The sequence below is a fragment of the Haplochromis burtoni genome, unplaced genomic scaffold (assembly GCF_018398535.1).
Source record: "Haplochromis burtoni strain Fernald_Lab_line unplaced genomic scaffold, NCSU_Asbu1 Contig_101, whole genome shotgun sequence".
NCBI lineage: Eukaryota > Metazoa > Chordata > Actinopteri > Cichliformes > Cichlidae > Haplochromis > Haplochromis burtoni.
This window is the reverse complement of record NW_024582462.1, coordinates 1,695,395-1,712,183: the sequence shown is the minus strand read 5'-3', so window position 1 is coordinate 1,712,183 and position 16,789 is coordinate 1,695,395. Positions and strand designations below refer to the sequence as shown.

The 16,789-nt window shown below is 37.7% G+C and overlaps 3 protein-coding genes across 4 annotated transcripts in view; all 3 read right to left on the bottom strand.

Moving 5' to 3' along the window:
- Window positions 1-1,894: 1,894 nt before the first annotated feature.
- ggh (gamma-glutamyl hydrolase (conjugase, folylpolygammaglutamyl hydrolase)) lies at window positions 1,895-5,782 on the bottom strand. Its single transcript, XM_005943677.2, has 9 exons — window positions 5,550-5,782; window positions 5,242-5,350; window positions 5,050-5,100; window positions 4,282-4,366; window positions 3,235-3,373; window positions 2,742-2,845; window positions 2,542-2,632; window positions 2,308-2,442; window positions 1,895-2,206 (listed from the first exon to the last, which is right to left on the bottom strand). The coding sequence occupies exons 1-9, from the start codon at window positions 5,638-5,640 to the stop codon at window positions 2,088-2,090; spliced, it is 924 nt and encodes a 307-aa protein (XP_005943739.1). The 5' UTR covers window positions 5,641-5,782; the 3' UTR covers window positions 1,895-2,087.
- Window positions 5,783-6,365: 583 nt separating this feature from the next.
- Window positions 6,366-9,310, bottom strand: LOC102306684 (apolipoprotein D). Its single transcript, XM_005943672.2, has 5 exons — window positions 7,750-9,310; window positions 7,563-7,667; window positions 7,227-7,348; window positions 6,988-7,076; window positions 6,366-6,881 (listed from the first exon to the last, which is right to left on the bottom strand). The coding sequence occupies exons 1-5, from the start codon at window positions 7,762-7,764 to the stop codon at window positions 6,640-6,642; spliced, it is 573 nt and encodes a 190-aa protein (XP_005943734.1). The 5' UTR covers window positions 7,765-9,310; the 3' UTR covers window positions 6,366-6,639.
- Window positions 9,311-9,428: 118 nt separating this feature from the next.
- LOC102305954 (collagen alpha-1(XVIII) chain) overlaps window positions 9,429-16,789 on the bottom strand; it is a 58,793-nt gene continuing 51,432 nt past the window's right edge. For both annotated transcript variants that reach the window (XM_005943669.3, XM_005943670.3), the window contains exons 28-44: window positions 16,706-16,741; window positions 16,553-16,606; window positions 16,170-16,226; window positions 15,948-16,007; window positions 15,815-15,856; window positions 15,119-15,146; window positions 14,900-14,968; window positions 14,695-14,720; window positions 13,489-13,578; window positions 13,256-13,409; window positions 13,043-13,125; window positions 12,803-12,931; window positions 11,824-11,871; window positions 11,661-11,723; window positions 11,360-11,557; window positions 11,141-11,256; window positions 9,429-11,054 (exon numbers count right to left, since the gene is read on the bottom strand). In XM_005943669.3, coding sequence (XP_005943731.1) covers window positions 10,853-11,054; window positions 11,141-11,256; window positions 11,360-11,557; window positions 11,661-11,723; window positions 11,824-11,871; window positions 12,803-12,931; window positions 13,043-13,125; window positions 13,256-13,409; window positions 13,489-13,578; window positions 14,695-14,720; window positions 14,900-14,968; window positions 15,119-15,146; window positions 15,815-15,856; window positions 15,948-16,007; window positions 16,170-16,226; window positions 16,553-16,606; window positions 16,706-16,741 — 1,455 coding nt within the window. In that variant the 3' untranslated portion in view covers window positions 9,429-10,852. The remainder of the gene's footprint in view (window positions 11,055-11,140; window positions 11,257-11,359; window positions 11,558-11,660; window positions 11,724-11,823; window positions 11,872-12,802; window positions 12,932-13,042; window positions 13,126-13,255; window positions 13,410-13,488; window positions 13,579-14,694; window positions 14,721-14,899; window positions 14,969-15,118; window positions 15,147-15,814; window positions 15,857-15,947; window positions 16,008-16,169; window positions 16,227-16,552; window positions 16,607-16,705; window positions 16,742-16,789) is intronic.

Genomic DNA, 16,789 nt, shown 5'->3' with positions numbered 1-16,789 from the left:
TTTTGACATATCACCCAAAATAATGACTCCTTGAGGCACAATTTTAATTTAACATCTTTTATTTATTTATTTATTTATTGTTTTGTTTTTTGAATGGCCACTTGTGTTACGCTTCAGTGCATGTTATGAGGTAATTTGCAGCACTATCCCTGATAGTTGAGTCAACATGGTAATTTTTGACATCTTGAATGTTCCTTACTGGATTGCATAAGTTACATTTCCAGTAGTATTGTGATTGAGATCCCAGTCTCGTCAGCTTGATGTGTAAATGTTATTCAAATATCATTTTATTCTAAAAAACATAAAACAAAAAAAAGAAAGAAAGAAAGAAAAGAAAAAACTATTACCTGAGTGTTATTTGTGCATAAAGCATTTTGGAAGTTACATTTGACTATTCATTTCTGTTCTCCTGTTGCTGTCCTTGAATTAAGTTGAAAGTGGACTTTTTTTGTTGCCAATGACAACAAAATTTTTCTTGATGGCTGTTGAGGACTTTTTTCCCCAGATGCTCAACTTTGTTATCCAAAGCATAGAAGGACATTAATGGCAGACTGTGGCATGAAGGTAAATGTTAGAATAAAAACTGATATTTTATCAGACTTTGTTTTTATTTTATTTTTTGATTGTTGCATCTTGTGACATTTTTTGTGACCTTTTTGTGGATTTTTAAGCTATATTAGGGTTTATGGCAACTTGAGAAGTGCAGAACTAAAAACATCATATCCTCTCGTTGAGTGATGATGTAACAGCAACAAGCCTAGACCTCTGCAGATTCTTACTGGCACCATTTCTGTGTACTGTCCCAAACATTTGGACACTTCACAAAAGAATAACAGCAGTGCTAAGATGTCAAAGGGACATTAAGATTAGGATCAGGTATTTTTTGTAGGTACTAGTCCAAACTGTGGAACAGTATGTTAATGACTGACCTTTGTGCTGTTGTGCATGGGGTCATCTTAGTTGTTCTGATGGCTGAAGTTTATCTCTGCCAATGAGGGAAGTTGAGTTATTTTATTTAAAATAACTTAACCCTCAGTCTATATTTTGCCTGTACTAACGTGTTTACATTATGCTAACAGTAGCTCTCAAGTTAGTCATGAGGTAGTAGACATTACATCTGGATGGTTAAGACTTGCTCTGTTGCAGACATAAACACCTGGAGACATGACTGAGTAGTCATTCAGTGCATCCATAATTGGTTCATCGCAGGTTGTGAAATCTGTCAGAGAGGGTGCTGTGGCAAAAACCTTGTTTTAGTCACTAGCATACTGCCATGGTCTCCCATAGTTTACATAATACTTTAATAGTAGCCCAAGAATTTGGACCATTTCCATCTGTTAGTGCTGCTTTAGTGCTTTTTTGTTTTAGAAACTGAAGAAGCACGGTCACCCAGAAATGGCCAGTGACATCAGACTGGACAAACACTGGACAGTGATCATTGGTTTGTGGACTATAATTTTGAAGGCTTGAGCTTGTTAGTTTGCCATCTTGGTTTTTGGGAACCAGACTTGGCACGCCTGAAAATCAGAGGAAACAGACTAATATATTGAGGAGGTATTCAACAGAAGTTAGCCACCCCCTAAAGCATGTCCTGCTTTATTGTTTGTTCTAATTTATAAGAAACATTTATAAAATCTGATTTATTTTGGCCACCTGCTGATCATTAAATAAAACGTGTCCTTGAGGCACTTCAGCTCCAACCTAGAAGCTAGGTTAACCTGTCAAATAATTTACAGTTGCTATCATATTAGATCACATCTAAGTACTTTCAACTCAACTCACGAGCTAACTCTTCACTATTTTGAGGGGAACTGAGCCCTGAGCCTGACAGTGTAATAAAATACAGCAACACAACTGTAAACCAAGCTACAACATCCACAAAGCACAACATCCATTTAAATCCTGCACTATACCAATATTTATGTTGCCTGCATAAATTTTTCCATTTCAATTCAGCTGTAGTTTACACAGATGCACAGTACCACAAATACAAAATCAAACAAGTTAAATTATGTGTAAATATTTTCAAGTCATGATTGAAGCAGCGAATTAGCTGCTGAATAGGAGTGGCACTTTGCTAAAATTCATCAGAAGAAATATATTTGCTCAAAGGCACTTTTAGTCCCAGTGTAAACAGGATTGTAGTTGTATATCAGCGCTTTGCTCTCCCCCTCCTCAGTTTCAAATTTGTGAAAGTTCTTCCTGGCTGTGGCGAGAGAAAACAATACCAAATTTACACATCACAAGTCACTTGGCATTTTCAGCTACTGACCAGTCTACAAGGAAGCAAAAATGATGCTTTCCTACCCTCATTGACAAAGAATTCGGCCATATAGAAGGTGGTCTTGACTGCCGACGGGGAATGGGGAATAGAAGGCCGTGTCCATTCAAAAGCATTTTTCTCTGGATGCCACTGTGTCCCGTAAATAGGATAGTCATATGCTGCCAAGAGGTACAGAAAGAAGAAAAAGAATATTTTAAAAAAAGTGTCCTATTTTGCTAAAAACCTAGTAACATAATGCTGAATTAGACACTCAGTACCTTCCACTGTTGACACAAACTCTACATTTCCATCTGTGTTTACAGAGAGAACTTTGTAAAACTTCTTCAGTTCCTCATTTGTATTGTAAGTCTGAAAGCAATAGACATGACAGGTTAGTTAGACTGCATTCAAGCAACTGCCGCTTTTCATCAAGCTGTTGACTCAGTCTAATCTCAGACGATAGAAATGAATGACATACCAACATTCCCAAGCTCCATTTGTGAGAGTTAACCGTCAGTGGCTCAGAGGCTAGATCTTTCATGAGCTGAGCAGGGAAGCCTTTAAACATCCTGCTGTCTTCAGCTTTTGGGAAGGGAGCATACCTTAATGATTAATCAGCAATTTTACAAACAAATAAGCACTCTCTCATTAGCTGTATAAGGTAGTTAATCTAAAGATATGATCCTCAGATAATGTGTGGTTGGTACAGGCTTGACATGAAAACTGATCAAGTTTAAAACACAAAGATGGATTTTTAAAGTCTTTACTATTTCAGTCACCTATAATATTTAATTTATTCACTGAAAAACTGTTTTAAAATCTAGTTTCATTCATGTTAAGAAAATAAATCTCTTCCTTTCACAGTTTATACTATACCTGCAATGCTGCAAAAAACACCCCAAGAAAAACAGGTTACTACCGTTTCACAAGTGAGAAGCAAAATGAAAAATGTTTAGTCACACAAAACATACCATTAGTGAAGTTCAGAGGCAATGTCGCGCCGCTCGTATTGGTATATGCCAGTATTGTATTTTTGCTTGTTAAATACATCAGCTGTTCAAACCCGAGACAAGTACCCCACACAGGAAAATAGTCGCCGCGCTTGTTTGCCTGAAAAGAATTCACACTCTTTGTTATGACACTTTGTAATGACAGTGTTGGTGTTGCCCTAAAACATGATAATCAGTGTTGATCCAGGGCTGTCACGGAGACTGATCAATCACATTTTTATGATGTAGCAACTCTGCAGTTTGGGTGAAAAGGCCGCACGTAGGAGAAGTTAAATTTCAGGCTTTCTCACAGATCAGCTATACAGATATTGGTGTTTCCAACACAAAGCTTTTTCTTTTCTTTTTAAACTTAACTAAAGTTAATTAATTTAAATATTTTCACCTTTACTTTTGATTTTGGTTTACTCTTTATTAGTTTACGTGGGATTTGTCACTTCATCATACTTCCATGATTTGTCATTTACAATCCTGAGCTACAAAGCAATGGCATCACACCAAGGAACTGTTCATTAGATTCAAGCAGAATCTGCACAGATTCTAGCAGTGTGTCATGATAATATTTTTTTAATTATTATTTTTATTAATAGTGTCTTGTCTGAGTAAGACTTCATGTACATTTGCAGTGCTCATTCCTAAATGTCTTTGTATGACCATGTGTAAATAAAAATAAAACCATACAGCCAAAACAATAATCTGTTCTTAATCCTTAACGGACTGCATGTTACGGATTTTCAGTCAGATGCAAAAACAGTATCTTAATATTTACGTAACTTATAATAATATATTTACACTACAATTTTAAATCCAGAGCAGGTATTTGTCAGTTGACCAGTTTAGCGTTGAACAAACCAACACACCGCCTAGCCCCAGCCATCATTATTTTAGTCTTCCAAACAACATAATATGATGCTATAGCAGCAACACCAACAACCGGCTGTCAGATCCACCCTTATTAATATACATCATAATGAGCATCATTAAACAGATAAAAGTATTTTCAACCTTTACCTCAATAGCGAGCTCATAAAAGATTTTAGCAGCCCTTTCATAACCAGATGAGACAATGCTGACACCGCCGCCTGGGTAAAGGATCCTGTAAACAAAGAAAACTGAGTCAAAATTAAAGAAGAAAATGAGAAACATGAAATAAGATAAATATACCATAAAATCTGATATGTTGCGGTTTTAAATGAGATATTTTTAAGTGGATGCACCAATTATGCAGGCAGTGCTGATCAATTAAAAAATACTAGTAATACTAACAACAATGTATTAAAAATGCATCTATCTAAATGAATGGATAAGGACTGAAAAAAATATAATATTTATTTAATCTATAATTATTGATATATAACTCACATACCTAGCAATTAATCACCATCAACTTATGGTAAACTCTTCTTCTTTCAGCTCTTCCCTTTAGGGCTCACTACAGCACATCACCTGCCTCCAACTGACGTTAGCCCTAGTACCCTTACACCAAACTCCTAATGAAAATGGTTGGTTGGTTCTCAGCTCAGCGTATTGTCTTTTTGTTAGTGCCAACATCTATAAACCATGTATCAACACAGGACACTGCTGCTCACTGATCGCAACCTGTCTTCTTAACCTAGCTTGAATAAGGCTTTCCCATATTTTCATGCAATGACTCAGCATCTTTATCCCTCTGTAGTTATTCATCCCTACAGTATAGATCCAATCACACCTTTTATTGTTTGTGAAAAGCCCTAAATCCACCAAACAGGGCTCCAACTGTCTAACTGTATATGTACTGACCCATTGATTGAGTTGAACAGTGTCTTATAGTCCTCCAGTGTCTGATTTATCCTGCAGAAGCAAGAAGTTCAATGCAAACACACTGGGTTAGACACACACCATTACGCAACACCTCCTCTTATAAAAGTGTGACAAAGTATGCAGTCAGATAATAACATGCAGACGTAATGTCGGCAGATGATAACAGCTCACATGACAGGTACAACTCTAGCTCCTGCTGACTCCAGGAACTTCACATAGGAGGCAGCTATGTAAGCTGTTTGGCTAGGTTGGGGTAAATAAACGTCATGTGCCAGTACACCTGTTGGAACAAAAACACAGCGCACATGTCCTTCTGTTATAATGCTGGCATTTTCCATAGTGATACAGAAACAGCAAAAAGTTTATTGTGTTACGGCAGGTTTACTGTAACTGTCGCCCGATGCTTCCCAAGTGTAAAGCTGCAAGTTCGCTTACATAACAGTTGTAGTAAATATCGTTTTAATGACGCCTTAACTTACCTATTATGGGTTTTTCGTTTTGTCTATCAGTCTGGGCTGATAAATAAAATGGCAAACACGAAAGAAAAACGCACAGCAAGAGCAAGCACATATTTCTAGTTTTGAAAAAGGTCTTCTCGGGTAAAAGAAATGCTATTAAACAGTTTTTATGCCAGAAAAAGTCTTCGACAGATACTAATCAGCGAGCCTCGCGTTGCTACCACAGTCATTGGTAGCTACTTAAAGCGGTACCGCCCACTTTTACACGCATACAGCTACGTAAAAACCGGATTGTCTTCTTCAAAATAAAAGCATCCCTCCCGCCTGGAACGATCTGTTAATAATAACCCACCGAATAAATAAATAAATGATTACTTCCTCCAGTGCTCAAGCACTAAATTACGCCAAAAACATGTTTCATATTATATATGAAGACGCCTATATATATATAACCCAATATATATATATACTATATATATAATATATAATATATTTATATGTAGTGATGTCTTGATATGATGTGTGTGTGTGTGTGTGTGTGTGGTGTGGTGTGGTGGGAACGGTTTGTGTACGTTATAACAGCTCGCAGGGCAATGGGATTGCATTCTGGCCCAGTGACAAATTTTGCCACTATAAAATAGTAAAAATCTAAGTGAATAAACATATTTAACTGCATCCCATTTTGACAGTATTTAAAGTTGTATTCATGCTGTTAGATGGATGATATTCTATTTTTAGTCAAATTAAACGCCTTTACACAATAAGCTAATACTGAAAAGGTGGAAAAAGGGAACAAACTTCAAATGCAAAAAAAAGAGTCATGCATCGAAGAGTAGCTTAGCTTCTATTAAGTGTTTGCATTTTATTTATCATATTCTGAAATTTTATCAACACATTAATATCATAGTCCCAGGGCAGCTGTGGCTACAACTGTAGCTGCCTCCACCAGTGTATGAATGTGAGAGTGAATGAATAGTGGAATTGTAAAGCGATTTGAGGGCCCCAAAAAGCGCTATATAAATGCAATCCATTCTTATTATTATTATTACAGCTCAAACAGGTAATCAGCACTTTGTAGTTTTTTAGTTCAATTTTTAGAGGTCAGATAAGGTCAGGTCATAACCATAACATCACAAGCAGTCTGGTTGGAGACTTCAAGGCGATTTACATTGACACCCGCAGCAGTCAGCTTCTCATGTAACTGTTTGATGACATCCTCAGTCAGCGTACGAGTGCGAGCCAGGATCCAGGCAAAGTCAATGTTAAAAACTCCAAAGAAGTCAGAACAAGAGTACACCAAAGAATAGGACTGGTAATCTGTGGAGAGCACCCAGTAGGGACCATCTGCAACACCTGGATATAGACACAGATTGTATATTTTAAAAAAAGTACCACTGAAAGTACTTTGTATTTATATTTTTATTTCATTAAAATATACAAGCTGTGTTCAAAAAAGTACCTTTAAAGAAGTTGACACTTAGAACAGCAGGTTGAGATGGTTCTTTAACTTTGGCAACTCCCTCAATTGAGTTTATCGTCCCATCAGACCTGTAATTTAGACAAGAGCACATGGGGTGACACCAATCAATATTTATTCCTTTGCAGGGTAGGGTAGTAGTTTCACCTAGATAGTTATAGGCACATTTTTGGCCAAAAATAAGAATTTTTTGCAAAGCAGAAGAACAGCTGAAACCTTACAGGAGCTCCGCATTGTGAACTTTGACTGTTCCATCGGACTGAAGACTGTATGTAGCTTGGTTGCATGTTCCTCTTTCAAACACAGCTGGAAGCTTCTCAATTTCGTACCAGGTACCCATATACTAAAGACAGAAGAAATTTTCTTCTTATTTTATGACCACACGGAGTCCACCAGTAACAGTGTTTTCCTTCATTAAAACAACTACCTCCAATTAACCTAAAACATAAAATAAAGCGAGGCCTAATAGAGCTGAACACCCTGCACACAGTTTAAGGTTAGAAATCAAAGTTCAGCAGAATGTAGTCATTAATAGCACTAATAATTCAATATTATACCTTTGTAACGTTGAAGTCTTCTTGAACAGATGGCTTCAGGCACTTGCCAACATGAAAAGACTGCCCGTCAATTGTTGCTGCAGTCAGGAGAAGCGCAAACAGAACCTTTAAATAAAGTTAAAGCAACTGATTAAGCACACTTACACTGAACTTACACAAAAATAAAAGTGTAATAGTGTCACAGCACCTTGAATGCCTTCATGTCCAAAAACCTTGCAAAAGCTGTCAAAGTAAAAATAAGAGCAAACTCTATTACCCCACAACTGCTGCTCTATTATGTGAAGGCAAAGGGGTTTGGCTATTTGGTTAGCTTTTCCTTCCGTGCCAGATCTTTGTAACCTTTGTTTGAAGAACCATATTTAGATTGTGTTTGCAAAGCCTTTAACCTCCAGTGCAACGCGAACTCAGAATGACATTCAGTGCAGCAAAGGTACTTATAGCATAACTATTACTACTGAAGAGGTAGGGCTGCAGCAAATTAACATTTCTTCTAAACTCAAGATTGTTTTATTCAATAATCATACAAGAAGCAAAACATCCATCAGGACTTCAAATTAGCTGTGTTAAAAAGTGAAGTGCATGAAGGCTTGATTTTGAAAGTCATGCACAATGTCACGGGTGCAGAAGCACCTCTTCCTCTGTGCGTCATCTGTTTTCTACTGTTTGTTTATGTGCCTGAACTGCTGCTGTACATAACTGATTCAATATCTGTGTTTAGTGTAAGATACTACATACTTTATTTATACCACCAGCCAAGTTGAGAAATCCCTATGTTATTGCACCACAAACTGCAAGGTGCTGTAAAAAAAAAAAAAAAAAAAAAGCCCTTTAAAATCTGTCCCTGTGGCAAAATAAGTGAATCAGTCTGCCCTGGAATGTGCCCCATGTTCCATCCAGTAGGTGGTGACAAGGCTAGTAGGAAACCTCATGATGGATAGCACTTCTAGTCACCTGCTCTCCAGAGATCCTCAGAGATTACCTAGATATAGTCAGGCTAATATCAATGCATTTCTGAGAACTTTGGAACCAGTGCCATAGACAGGGGCTGAACTCTGTTCCATCTTGAGTTCCCCTCAGCAATAGGCAGCAGGCAGGGGTCATTATACTTATAACCCTTTGTCTTGCTAACTAAAGGTTTTCCCCAGTGAACAGTCTGGGGTAGGTGTGAGTTGACAACTTTAAAATATTACCTTGAAAAGGACTGGAAACTTCAATTTCTTATGACTAAAATACATATTGTGATATTTCCAGATGGCCAATAATAAAGCGCGATTTACATCAGGAAGGTTAATATATTAGAATTGACGCTAGCCATTTGCCAACATATGACGGTTAACATCTATAACAAATCAAATAAATAAACGGAAATTAAAAAGGCAAGAAAGCTGAGAAGAGATGAGAGAAACACCCTTCAGTCATATTATGATTGTTGAGGATGCATGGTTTATCCACCACAAGGCACTCAGCAAAGTAAAACAGAGCATTTGCAATGCCACAAGCACCTCATCCAACAGATCCAAGTAAAGCTGGACACATCGTAAACAATAAATACATAACTACACATAATAATTTTCAAATTTGCTTATCTTTCATGTGTCTTAAAAATATAAATTCAATATATCTGATTTCTAAAATCAAATATCAGATATGGTCTAGAAAATCCTGTTTTGGTCACGCTCTAATATTAAAAGCATCATGCACTGACTTGAATTAGCAAACACATCTTTCTTAATTGGCAGGTTGACAGCAGTGATACAACTGAACCAATGCATAAAGTCTTTGTGCTATAAAATCAAAATCTTGAAGCAGATTAAATAACCACAGGATTTAATTTTTTTTCTAAAATAAGAATGAAAGAAACACAAGTTATGAAAAGTCTTTATTCAACATAAAGCACCAATATCTATACAAAACACATGCTTTCACTTTGACCTTAGACAGTTTCTAGGGTTTCTTTCCAACATAAAACTGAATGATTTGTTTTAATGGCACTTTTACAGTGGATGGAAATTATTTTTGATGTTGCTAATGTTCTCCAGAATTCTCCAAACTTGAGAAAAAAAACAATGAAAAGACAACATATGAAAATAAAAAAAGAAAGAAAACAGGCAAAAAGTTAGAAGAAACAGTCATTTGACAAACAACACATGATAAATTACATTCTTAAATTTAACCATCTGATTTCTTGTTATGTGCTGTGACAGTATAAATAAATCATTGAATTTAAATTAAATACCCTTAAGAGAAAGAGCTGATAAGATGAAAAAGCTACAAGACAAACACGTTTTAAAGAATGAAAATATTGAGCTAGAAAATATAAAAAATGAAGTACAGTGCATCAAAAGTTACTTTGGTGGCAACACTGGTTGTCCGAGGGACGTGTTGTTTGTGAAGAGTTCTGGTCTTAATAGAACTTTTTTTTTTCCTGAATTGGTTTAAAACCTTTCAAGACAACCTGTAAACATAGAAAAAAATATGTAAGTTGCCTTTTACACTTCCATTGGAAAAGTCTTTGGACTGCCACACTTCAGGGCAGGTGCAGGTTCCTGCAGCCAACCTCAGCCTTTACTTCCAGTCTCCTGAAGAACTACGAAAAAAAAAGGACCTCTCTCATCCTCAACACGCCTGCACAACTGAGGGGAAAACCCATGAGTGTTACTTTATGTATGGTTCGCATAATATAACACAGATGTGTCTTGTTGCCACCTTTCTTGAAAAAACAAAACAAAAACAAAACTCTGGGTGCTGCGTGTATCATTTTAAGATGACTAAATCCTTAGCACATTGCATTTGAGATGTTAGACTATTAAGTATGAAGGATGCTAAAAAGATTAGCAGCCCATGTTAGCATCTGTCCTGGGTTTTACAGTATTGTATATGCCAAGTTGGAAATCTTTTGGATTGCTTTACAACACGAAGGGTCGTTTCTCTTCATTTCTTTGCTAAGCAGTTCACAAACTAGTTTCAGCTCCAGAGTGTAGCAACAACCTAATATTAGCTTACCTTCCCAGGAGATACTTTGCTGATGTCAGCAGTTTGTTACTGCCTCAAACCCTTTGTGTGATGCCAGTAGAGGGAAAGGTGTCAGAATTAGTAACATTCATGTTGTAAGTGTGAAAGTGGAGTCGGAAAAAAAAAAGAACACAAAATGCTACACGTAGAACCAAAGATGTGCAGAAAGCGACATCGTTTTTCCAAGAGGGGTGCTCAGATCTTTTTCCAGAGGTTTTAACTTCAGTGGAGGCTCGGATGGGTTTCCTTGCATGAGTGGTATTCAGGGACAGGGTGGTTTACGGGTTTTTGTGGGTCTCAATGCACAGGACAATGTACTCGTTGGAACAGCTTCGAGTCTCCTGACCCATGAGCAGACCTGAGGTCAGGCTTGATGACTGGCCCATGACGGATACATGGTCTGCTCGCCATGTCTCGCAGTGCTTGTCTGTTGCGCGGAGCCCCTGGCTGGTAGAGCCGTGCCAAACACTCTTCTGAGGCCTAATGCAAAGAGAACAGAAAATATCACTGCTGTAGACAGATGAACAGACTCCAAGAAACAAATTCAGTAAATGAAGTGTACAAACCAGAAGGGGTCAGCTAAGACATCCCGGCCATCAAAGGAGTAGATGGGTATTCTGGTATTGATCGGCCCCCCATTGCCAGTGAAAATTGAGCGCCAATTCCTAAACATCATGTCTCCCTGTGGTCAGACATAGCGGGTTTGATACATTTAAAAACATATGCTTCGGACATGATGAAATTTTGATGCTAGTGGTTGTTTGACAGTAAAAAGCAGCACTCACTCTGAGGTTGGTAACTGGCAGAGTCTGCCGGAAACCTGGATAGACAACGTGAACCAGGTCTTGTCTGTGGGATGAAATGAAGGCACGGTAGTTGGGAGCCAAACCCATCGCCTTGGCCTGCTCGAAGCACATCCGGTCAGCCATGTCAAGCCCCATCATGTCCCCTGAGTGAGGCTGGTTCAACGCCACCAGGTTGAGCTTCAGGGAGAAGACGGAACAGATCAGTGTTAATCCAAGGTTGTTCAAGAGACAACTAAAACAAATCTCTTCACAAGGGCTTCGATGATAATTAAGCACTCACCCTGCCTTTAACAGAGTGTATTCTTTGTATGGTGTCTCCTCTTACATGATGTGAGGCTCGAGGCTAAATGAATCATTGAAAATCAATGTTAGAGAGATGAATACTCTAACACCAAATTCCACAAAGGCATTTTTTTTATATTGACAGGTTATGCAATAAGTACCTCATCTTGTGGGATAATGTTATTGGCGAGGTAGATCAGGCTGCCAAGCTGTGTGAACAAAACAGAAGTATAAAGTTAGGAAAATATATACCAAAAGTTGATGTATTTGAGTTCACGTTGCTCTTAAATCAATAATAATGATTTGATTCAGTAATATTTTCTGTTTTTTTTCCTGTTTGCAGGTCATTAATCATTTATTAGTTTAATGGAAAAAAAAAAACTTGGACCTCAAAAAACTGTTTCCAGCATCTATACAAGTCCAAATATCAGACTAAAAGGATCAAGTGCGTCTTATTCTGAACTTTCTGCAGTTAAATCACATGTTCCAGTGCATTGACCTTAGCTATTTAGAGAGAGAGCGAGAAAGATGTTATTGATCCTACAAAGGTAATTATTGTCTTACAGCAGCAGGACAAAGAAATCTAAAAAAAATAAACAGTGTAGTTGAAGTGGCACAGGTGCAGAGGGAGAATCTTATAGTGTGAGTTTAGCCAAAAAGTTCACATATACAACAGTGATAAAAAAAAAACCCCAAAGAAAATAAAAAATAAAGAGGTTAAGTTAAAGAAGAGCAAAAAGTAAGACTGATATTGTGCAAGCGAGTAGTGTGAATTGAATTAATAATATGTACACTAGAAATCCAAGAAACTGCTGCAAGAGCGGGTATAATACAGAAATATGTGTGTGGAAGTTTATGTCTGACAGGTGTGTTCACCTGTCACAGAAAGAAGAGTTACTGTACAGTTTCACATAGAAAGGTAGAAAGGATTTCCTGAAGCGTTATGGGAGAAGGGTTAAATCAGTATGAGTGAGAATGAGCTCTGCTGCCTCATTAGGGTGACGTTGAGCAGGTGAGATGTGTTATTCATGATCATGATGGAGAGCAGTTTGTTCTGTGACCAGTGTACTAATATGAACATGAAAGTATTTCTGTAAACCGATTTTACCAAACTGATAAAGCACCATTGTAAATTAGTACCTGGATCTCTTTCCATCCCTGGGAAACTTTAAGGAAGAGACTTCCTGTCGTTGTAACAAATGCCAGAGTGCCCTCTGCATCTTTCACTGTTTGCTGCATCATACTCTCACGAGTCGAAAATGTTTTCAGCTGAGAAGCAAATGTGGAAAAGTACAAAATGCGCAGAAAAAAATCAGTTAGAAGAATCACGGGTCTGGTGTCATATTAATATATAGCTCAGCCACAGATAAACTGACTTACAGACGCTGTGTTACTTGAAGGACTAGCAGGTCCAGGTGGTCCAGGAGGTCCAGGAGGGCCTGGGGGGCCAGCAATGGTCAGACCTGCAATAACAAAGATCTCAGTATCTTCCATGTAGAATATAGCAAGTGATTCTTTTATTTCATTAGTTACAGTAACTATACATCCTTCAGACGATTATATTTATTATATTTGCAGTTAAATGAGTTTTACCTGAACCATATCTCAAGGATGACCCAGAGGGCCCTGGAGGTCCTGGTGGCCCAGGAGGTCCAACAAGACCAGGCTTGCCATAGCCTGGTATACCAGGAGGCCCTGGCGGCCCAGGGGGGCCAGGGGGGCCGACCACTGATTCTCCTTTGGGCCCCTAAAATATATAAAGGACAGAATTACTAACACTTTAAGGTTTATTCTTTCAAAAATATACCATGATGCATAAAACTTACCACGGGTCCTGATCTTCCAGGGATACCTGAAATCCCTGGGAACCCCGCCTCTCCCTTTTCCCCTTTGATTCCCTGGTCACCATTCATCACCTATTAGTGCATACACAGGCAAAACCATCACACAGTAATCAACTGCTGACTGAAAAATGATTAAGTGCCAAAAACTACAGTCCTTTAAATGTCTACTTAAAGACTTCGAAAAGTAAGTCAATCTATAAAGACTCCCATGTAAAAACACCAACTTTAGAGCAGAAATCAAGTCTGGTACAAAACATGGTTGCAGTTTACGCAGCCAACTTTCCCCAACAACTCTACATGGGCTGAAACCGTTTTCACAACTTGTTAAATTTCTATTAAAGTTTAATTCTATCTGGAGTGTGGTTGACTTCACTGACAGGCAGAAGTTGACAAACATGGCTGTAGCCACCAGCTCCCTGCTAGGCTTCAAATGCCAGAACTCCTGTTGGTATGTTTTGGAGTATTTCTTTATATGAGTATTTAAAATGATTTAAAAGGTCTGCTGAATTGTATTAACAACCTGTCCAACAAGTTTGTGGTCCAATTCAAGTGAGTGAAATTCTAGTATTGAATGTTACTAAGTACTTATTAGCAGCTGCCTTTGCTGTCAATACAGTCAGCACATGTGGTTGAACGTTGTTAATAAAGTTTGCTAAAATTAATTAATAATTTGGCACTGAATTCTCTTTCTTTACATGACATAAGTCTCAAATCATTCATTGATAACTGATAACCACTTTTTTCCACTTGTAACAAGCAGTAAAGCTACAACTGGGGCAAATTTTAATTGTTAAAAATACTTTTGAGCCATTTTTGTCATTCAGTAGTTAAAAAATGTTCAAAATCCATGATAATGATTTGTGGGATTTTTTCTTTCTTTCTTTTTGTCATCCAGTATGAACTCTACATTTCCTTAGAATATTTGAATGAAGGTGCTATGAAGTATCTGCCTATATATTTCCAGCTAAACTGTCTCCAACTGGTTTACCACTAATATTTTCTTTTATGTCTTCACCCGACTTAGCTTTCAGAATATTTTAGACATATTCTTACAACCTGATCATAAATCCACAAAACAAATGGCTATATTCACCTTTTAAACACAATTTGTGGTTCAAATTCAAGCACATATTCCATAACAAAAAAAAGAGAAAAGAGCAACCTTTGTTTTTCCCTTATAAAACTTACCCAGCCTCCTCTTTGATTATATGACACTAGAGGAGAAACAAAAACAAACAAACAACACTTTTATTCTTGAATCACAGCGGGTTAAAAAGCTACATAAATTACCCTTTTTAAACCTCCTTTATATTAAGATTGATTTTTCTCTCTGATAATTCTTAATATATTTAGTGTTTTTATTTTAATACTAAGGAAGACATTTTTAACTCACTTGGTGGAGCCGGTATCCCTGGAAGTCCCCTCTCTCCCTTCTCCCCTTTTATTCCTGTCTGACAGTTACCTTTGAGACAACAAAATGTACTGTAAATACTCTGCAACTTTGGGTACGTTTATTAAAAGTATTTTGAGTGTAAAGGCAGTCTCTGGCAAACTATTTCCATAATTAGTTGATGTTTAATTTACAGGAAACAGATAAGGTGACCAAACCTACCAGCTGTAATGGTTCCATTTGAATTAAGCTGAAATAACAGAAAAAATGCAGATTAACAACAGGCAGTGACACAATTCCTTGTCAGTTTACAATACATTATAGTACTGATACCCCCGTTTTGCATGTTAACACTACACTTGATCAGCAACTGCAAACACATGCAGATTTTCTACAGGTGCGACTTTATAACTACCTCCTTTTGTTTCCTGCACTTAGCCTTCATCTTTACAGACTTGAAATGCATCATGCAGGGATATTTTGGAGCAGCTGTTAAAATGTTTTGAGTGATAAAAGGTGTTACAATGAAAAACATGCGTGTTATCGGTACACAGAAGGAAAAGCAGAGGACGGTGTGAAGAGAGAAAAAAAAATGGCGTGGTAGCCCACAAAAAAAGTTTTGTACTTTTGTGCACATGAGGTTTGATCAAGATGCACTTCAGAGTCGGCTCAGCATACACTCTAAAGTCCGATGGATAATTCATTTACATGCTGACTTTTATGCAGCCTGTGTCAGAGAAAAATCAAGTATGCACTGCAGATAAGCAGACAGACTTTGTGCGAAATCAATATTCCACAATACAAATATAATTTTACCAGTGGGATTTTACATAAAGCTCTTTAACACAGGCTGCACTAAAGCTGTCGATTTATTATGCTTTATTAGTATACAGTGCAGCTGTACGGTCAGAAACCTACGGGTGTTTTGCAGTGTGGTCTGGGGGGTATAGGGAACACTGTCTTTAGGAAGAAAAGGAAACAGTGAGCAAATAAAACACATAATTTAAGGTGACAATTGACAAGAACTGTGTAAAAAATTAAAAGTGTTTACTCCTTTGGGGCAGGTGAATATTCCTGGGCGCCCCGGTGGGCCGGGAGGGCCGGGAGGTCCCTATGAAGAGTAAAAGAAGAAAAGACAAAACTGAAAAAACTGAAATGAAACTCTTTGCCAAACTGGCACAAGGAAATCAAAGCAACCTATGCTTCATTTGAAGATTATGATCAAAACCAGGTGCACAATATTCATACATAGAAACCGTAAAGCGTGACTCACTGGCAGGCCTCGAGAGTCCCCTTTCTCTCCTTTAGGTCCCATGAGGCCTGGGCGACCCTACAGAGACGGAGAGTTGTTATCCAAAAAGCAATTAAGTTTTTAGAAAAGAAAGTTACATAGATTTTAACTTCAACAATTCCCGCAGGGAAATTTGGGAGATTGGATAGTTTGCTGAACAAGTCAGTGTGTGATCAAATTTAACATAAAACCAAATCAAACAGGAGTTTCAATGCATGAACTGAGAAAATTAGTTTGGAGAAAGCTAATCATGTCAAATATGTACTGTTTTAGTTCATCTTAATCTTCTAATTTTTGAATCAATGCACAGAAATATGTTAATCTACTCTTAATTAGACAGTGTTTGGAGAGTCCATGGTGCTTACTGGTCTTCCAGGGAGCCCAAATTCTCCCTTGTGTCCCGCTGGTCCAATGGGCCCCTGTTGGAAATTAGAAAAAGTGATGCACCTGATAATCTATATCAGTGGAAATAAAACCAGCATTCATTAGCATTTACTTTGGTTTTCTGCAACACTTACTTGAATTCCAGGGGGCCCTGGTACACCGTTCTCTCCCTGCAAACAAAGCTATATTTATGTACTATCCTGCACTCTTCATACACA

Bases quoted from the DNA above. Each gene is read 5' to 3' on its own strand.
- ggh (XM_005943677.2), bottom strand. From the start codon at position 5,640: ATGTGCTTGCTCTTGCTGTGCGTTTTTCTTTCGTGTTTGCCATTTTAT. The intron at 2,846-3,234 runs GTATGTTTTGTG...CCTTCCCAAAAG, and splicing joins GCCTCTGAACTTCACTAATG to CTGAAGACAGCAGGATGTTT. The intron at 2,207-2,307 runs GTAGGAAAGCAT...CTCTCGCCACAG, and splicing joins CGAATTCTTTGTCAATGAGG to CCAGGAAGAACTTTCACAAA.
- LOC102306684 (XM_005943672.2), bottom strand. The intron at 7,077-7,226 runs GTAAGGTTTCAG...TCTAAATTACAG, and splicing joins GTTCACAATGCGGAGCTCCT to GTCTGATGGGACGATAAACT. The intron at 6,882-6,987 runs GTACTTTTTTGA...GTCTATATCCAG, and splicing joins AAGTGTCAACTTCTTTAAAG to GTGTTGCAGATGGTCCCTAC.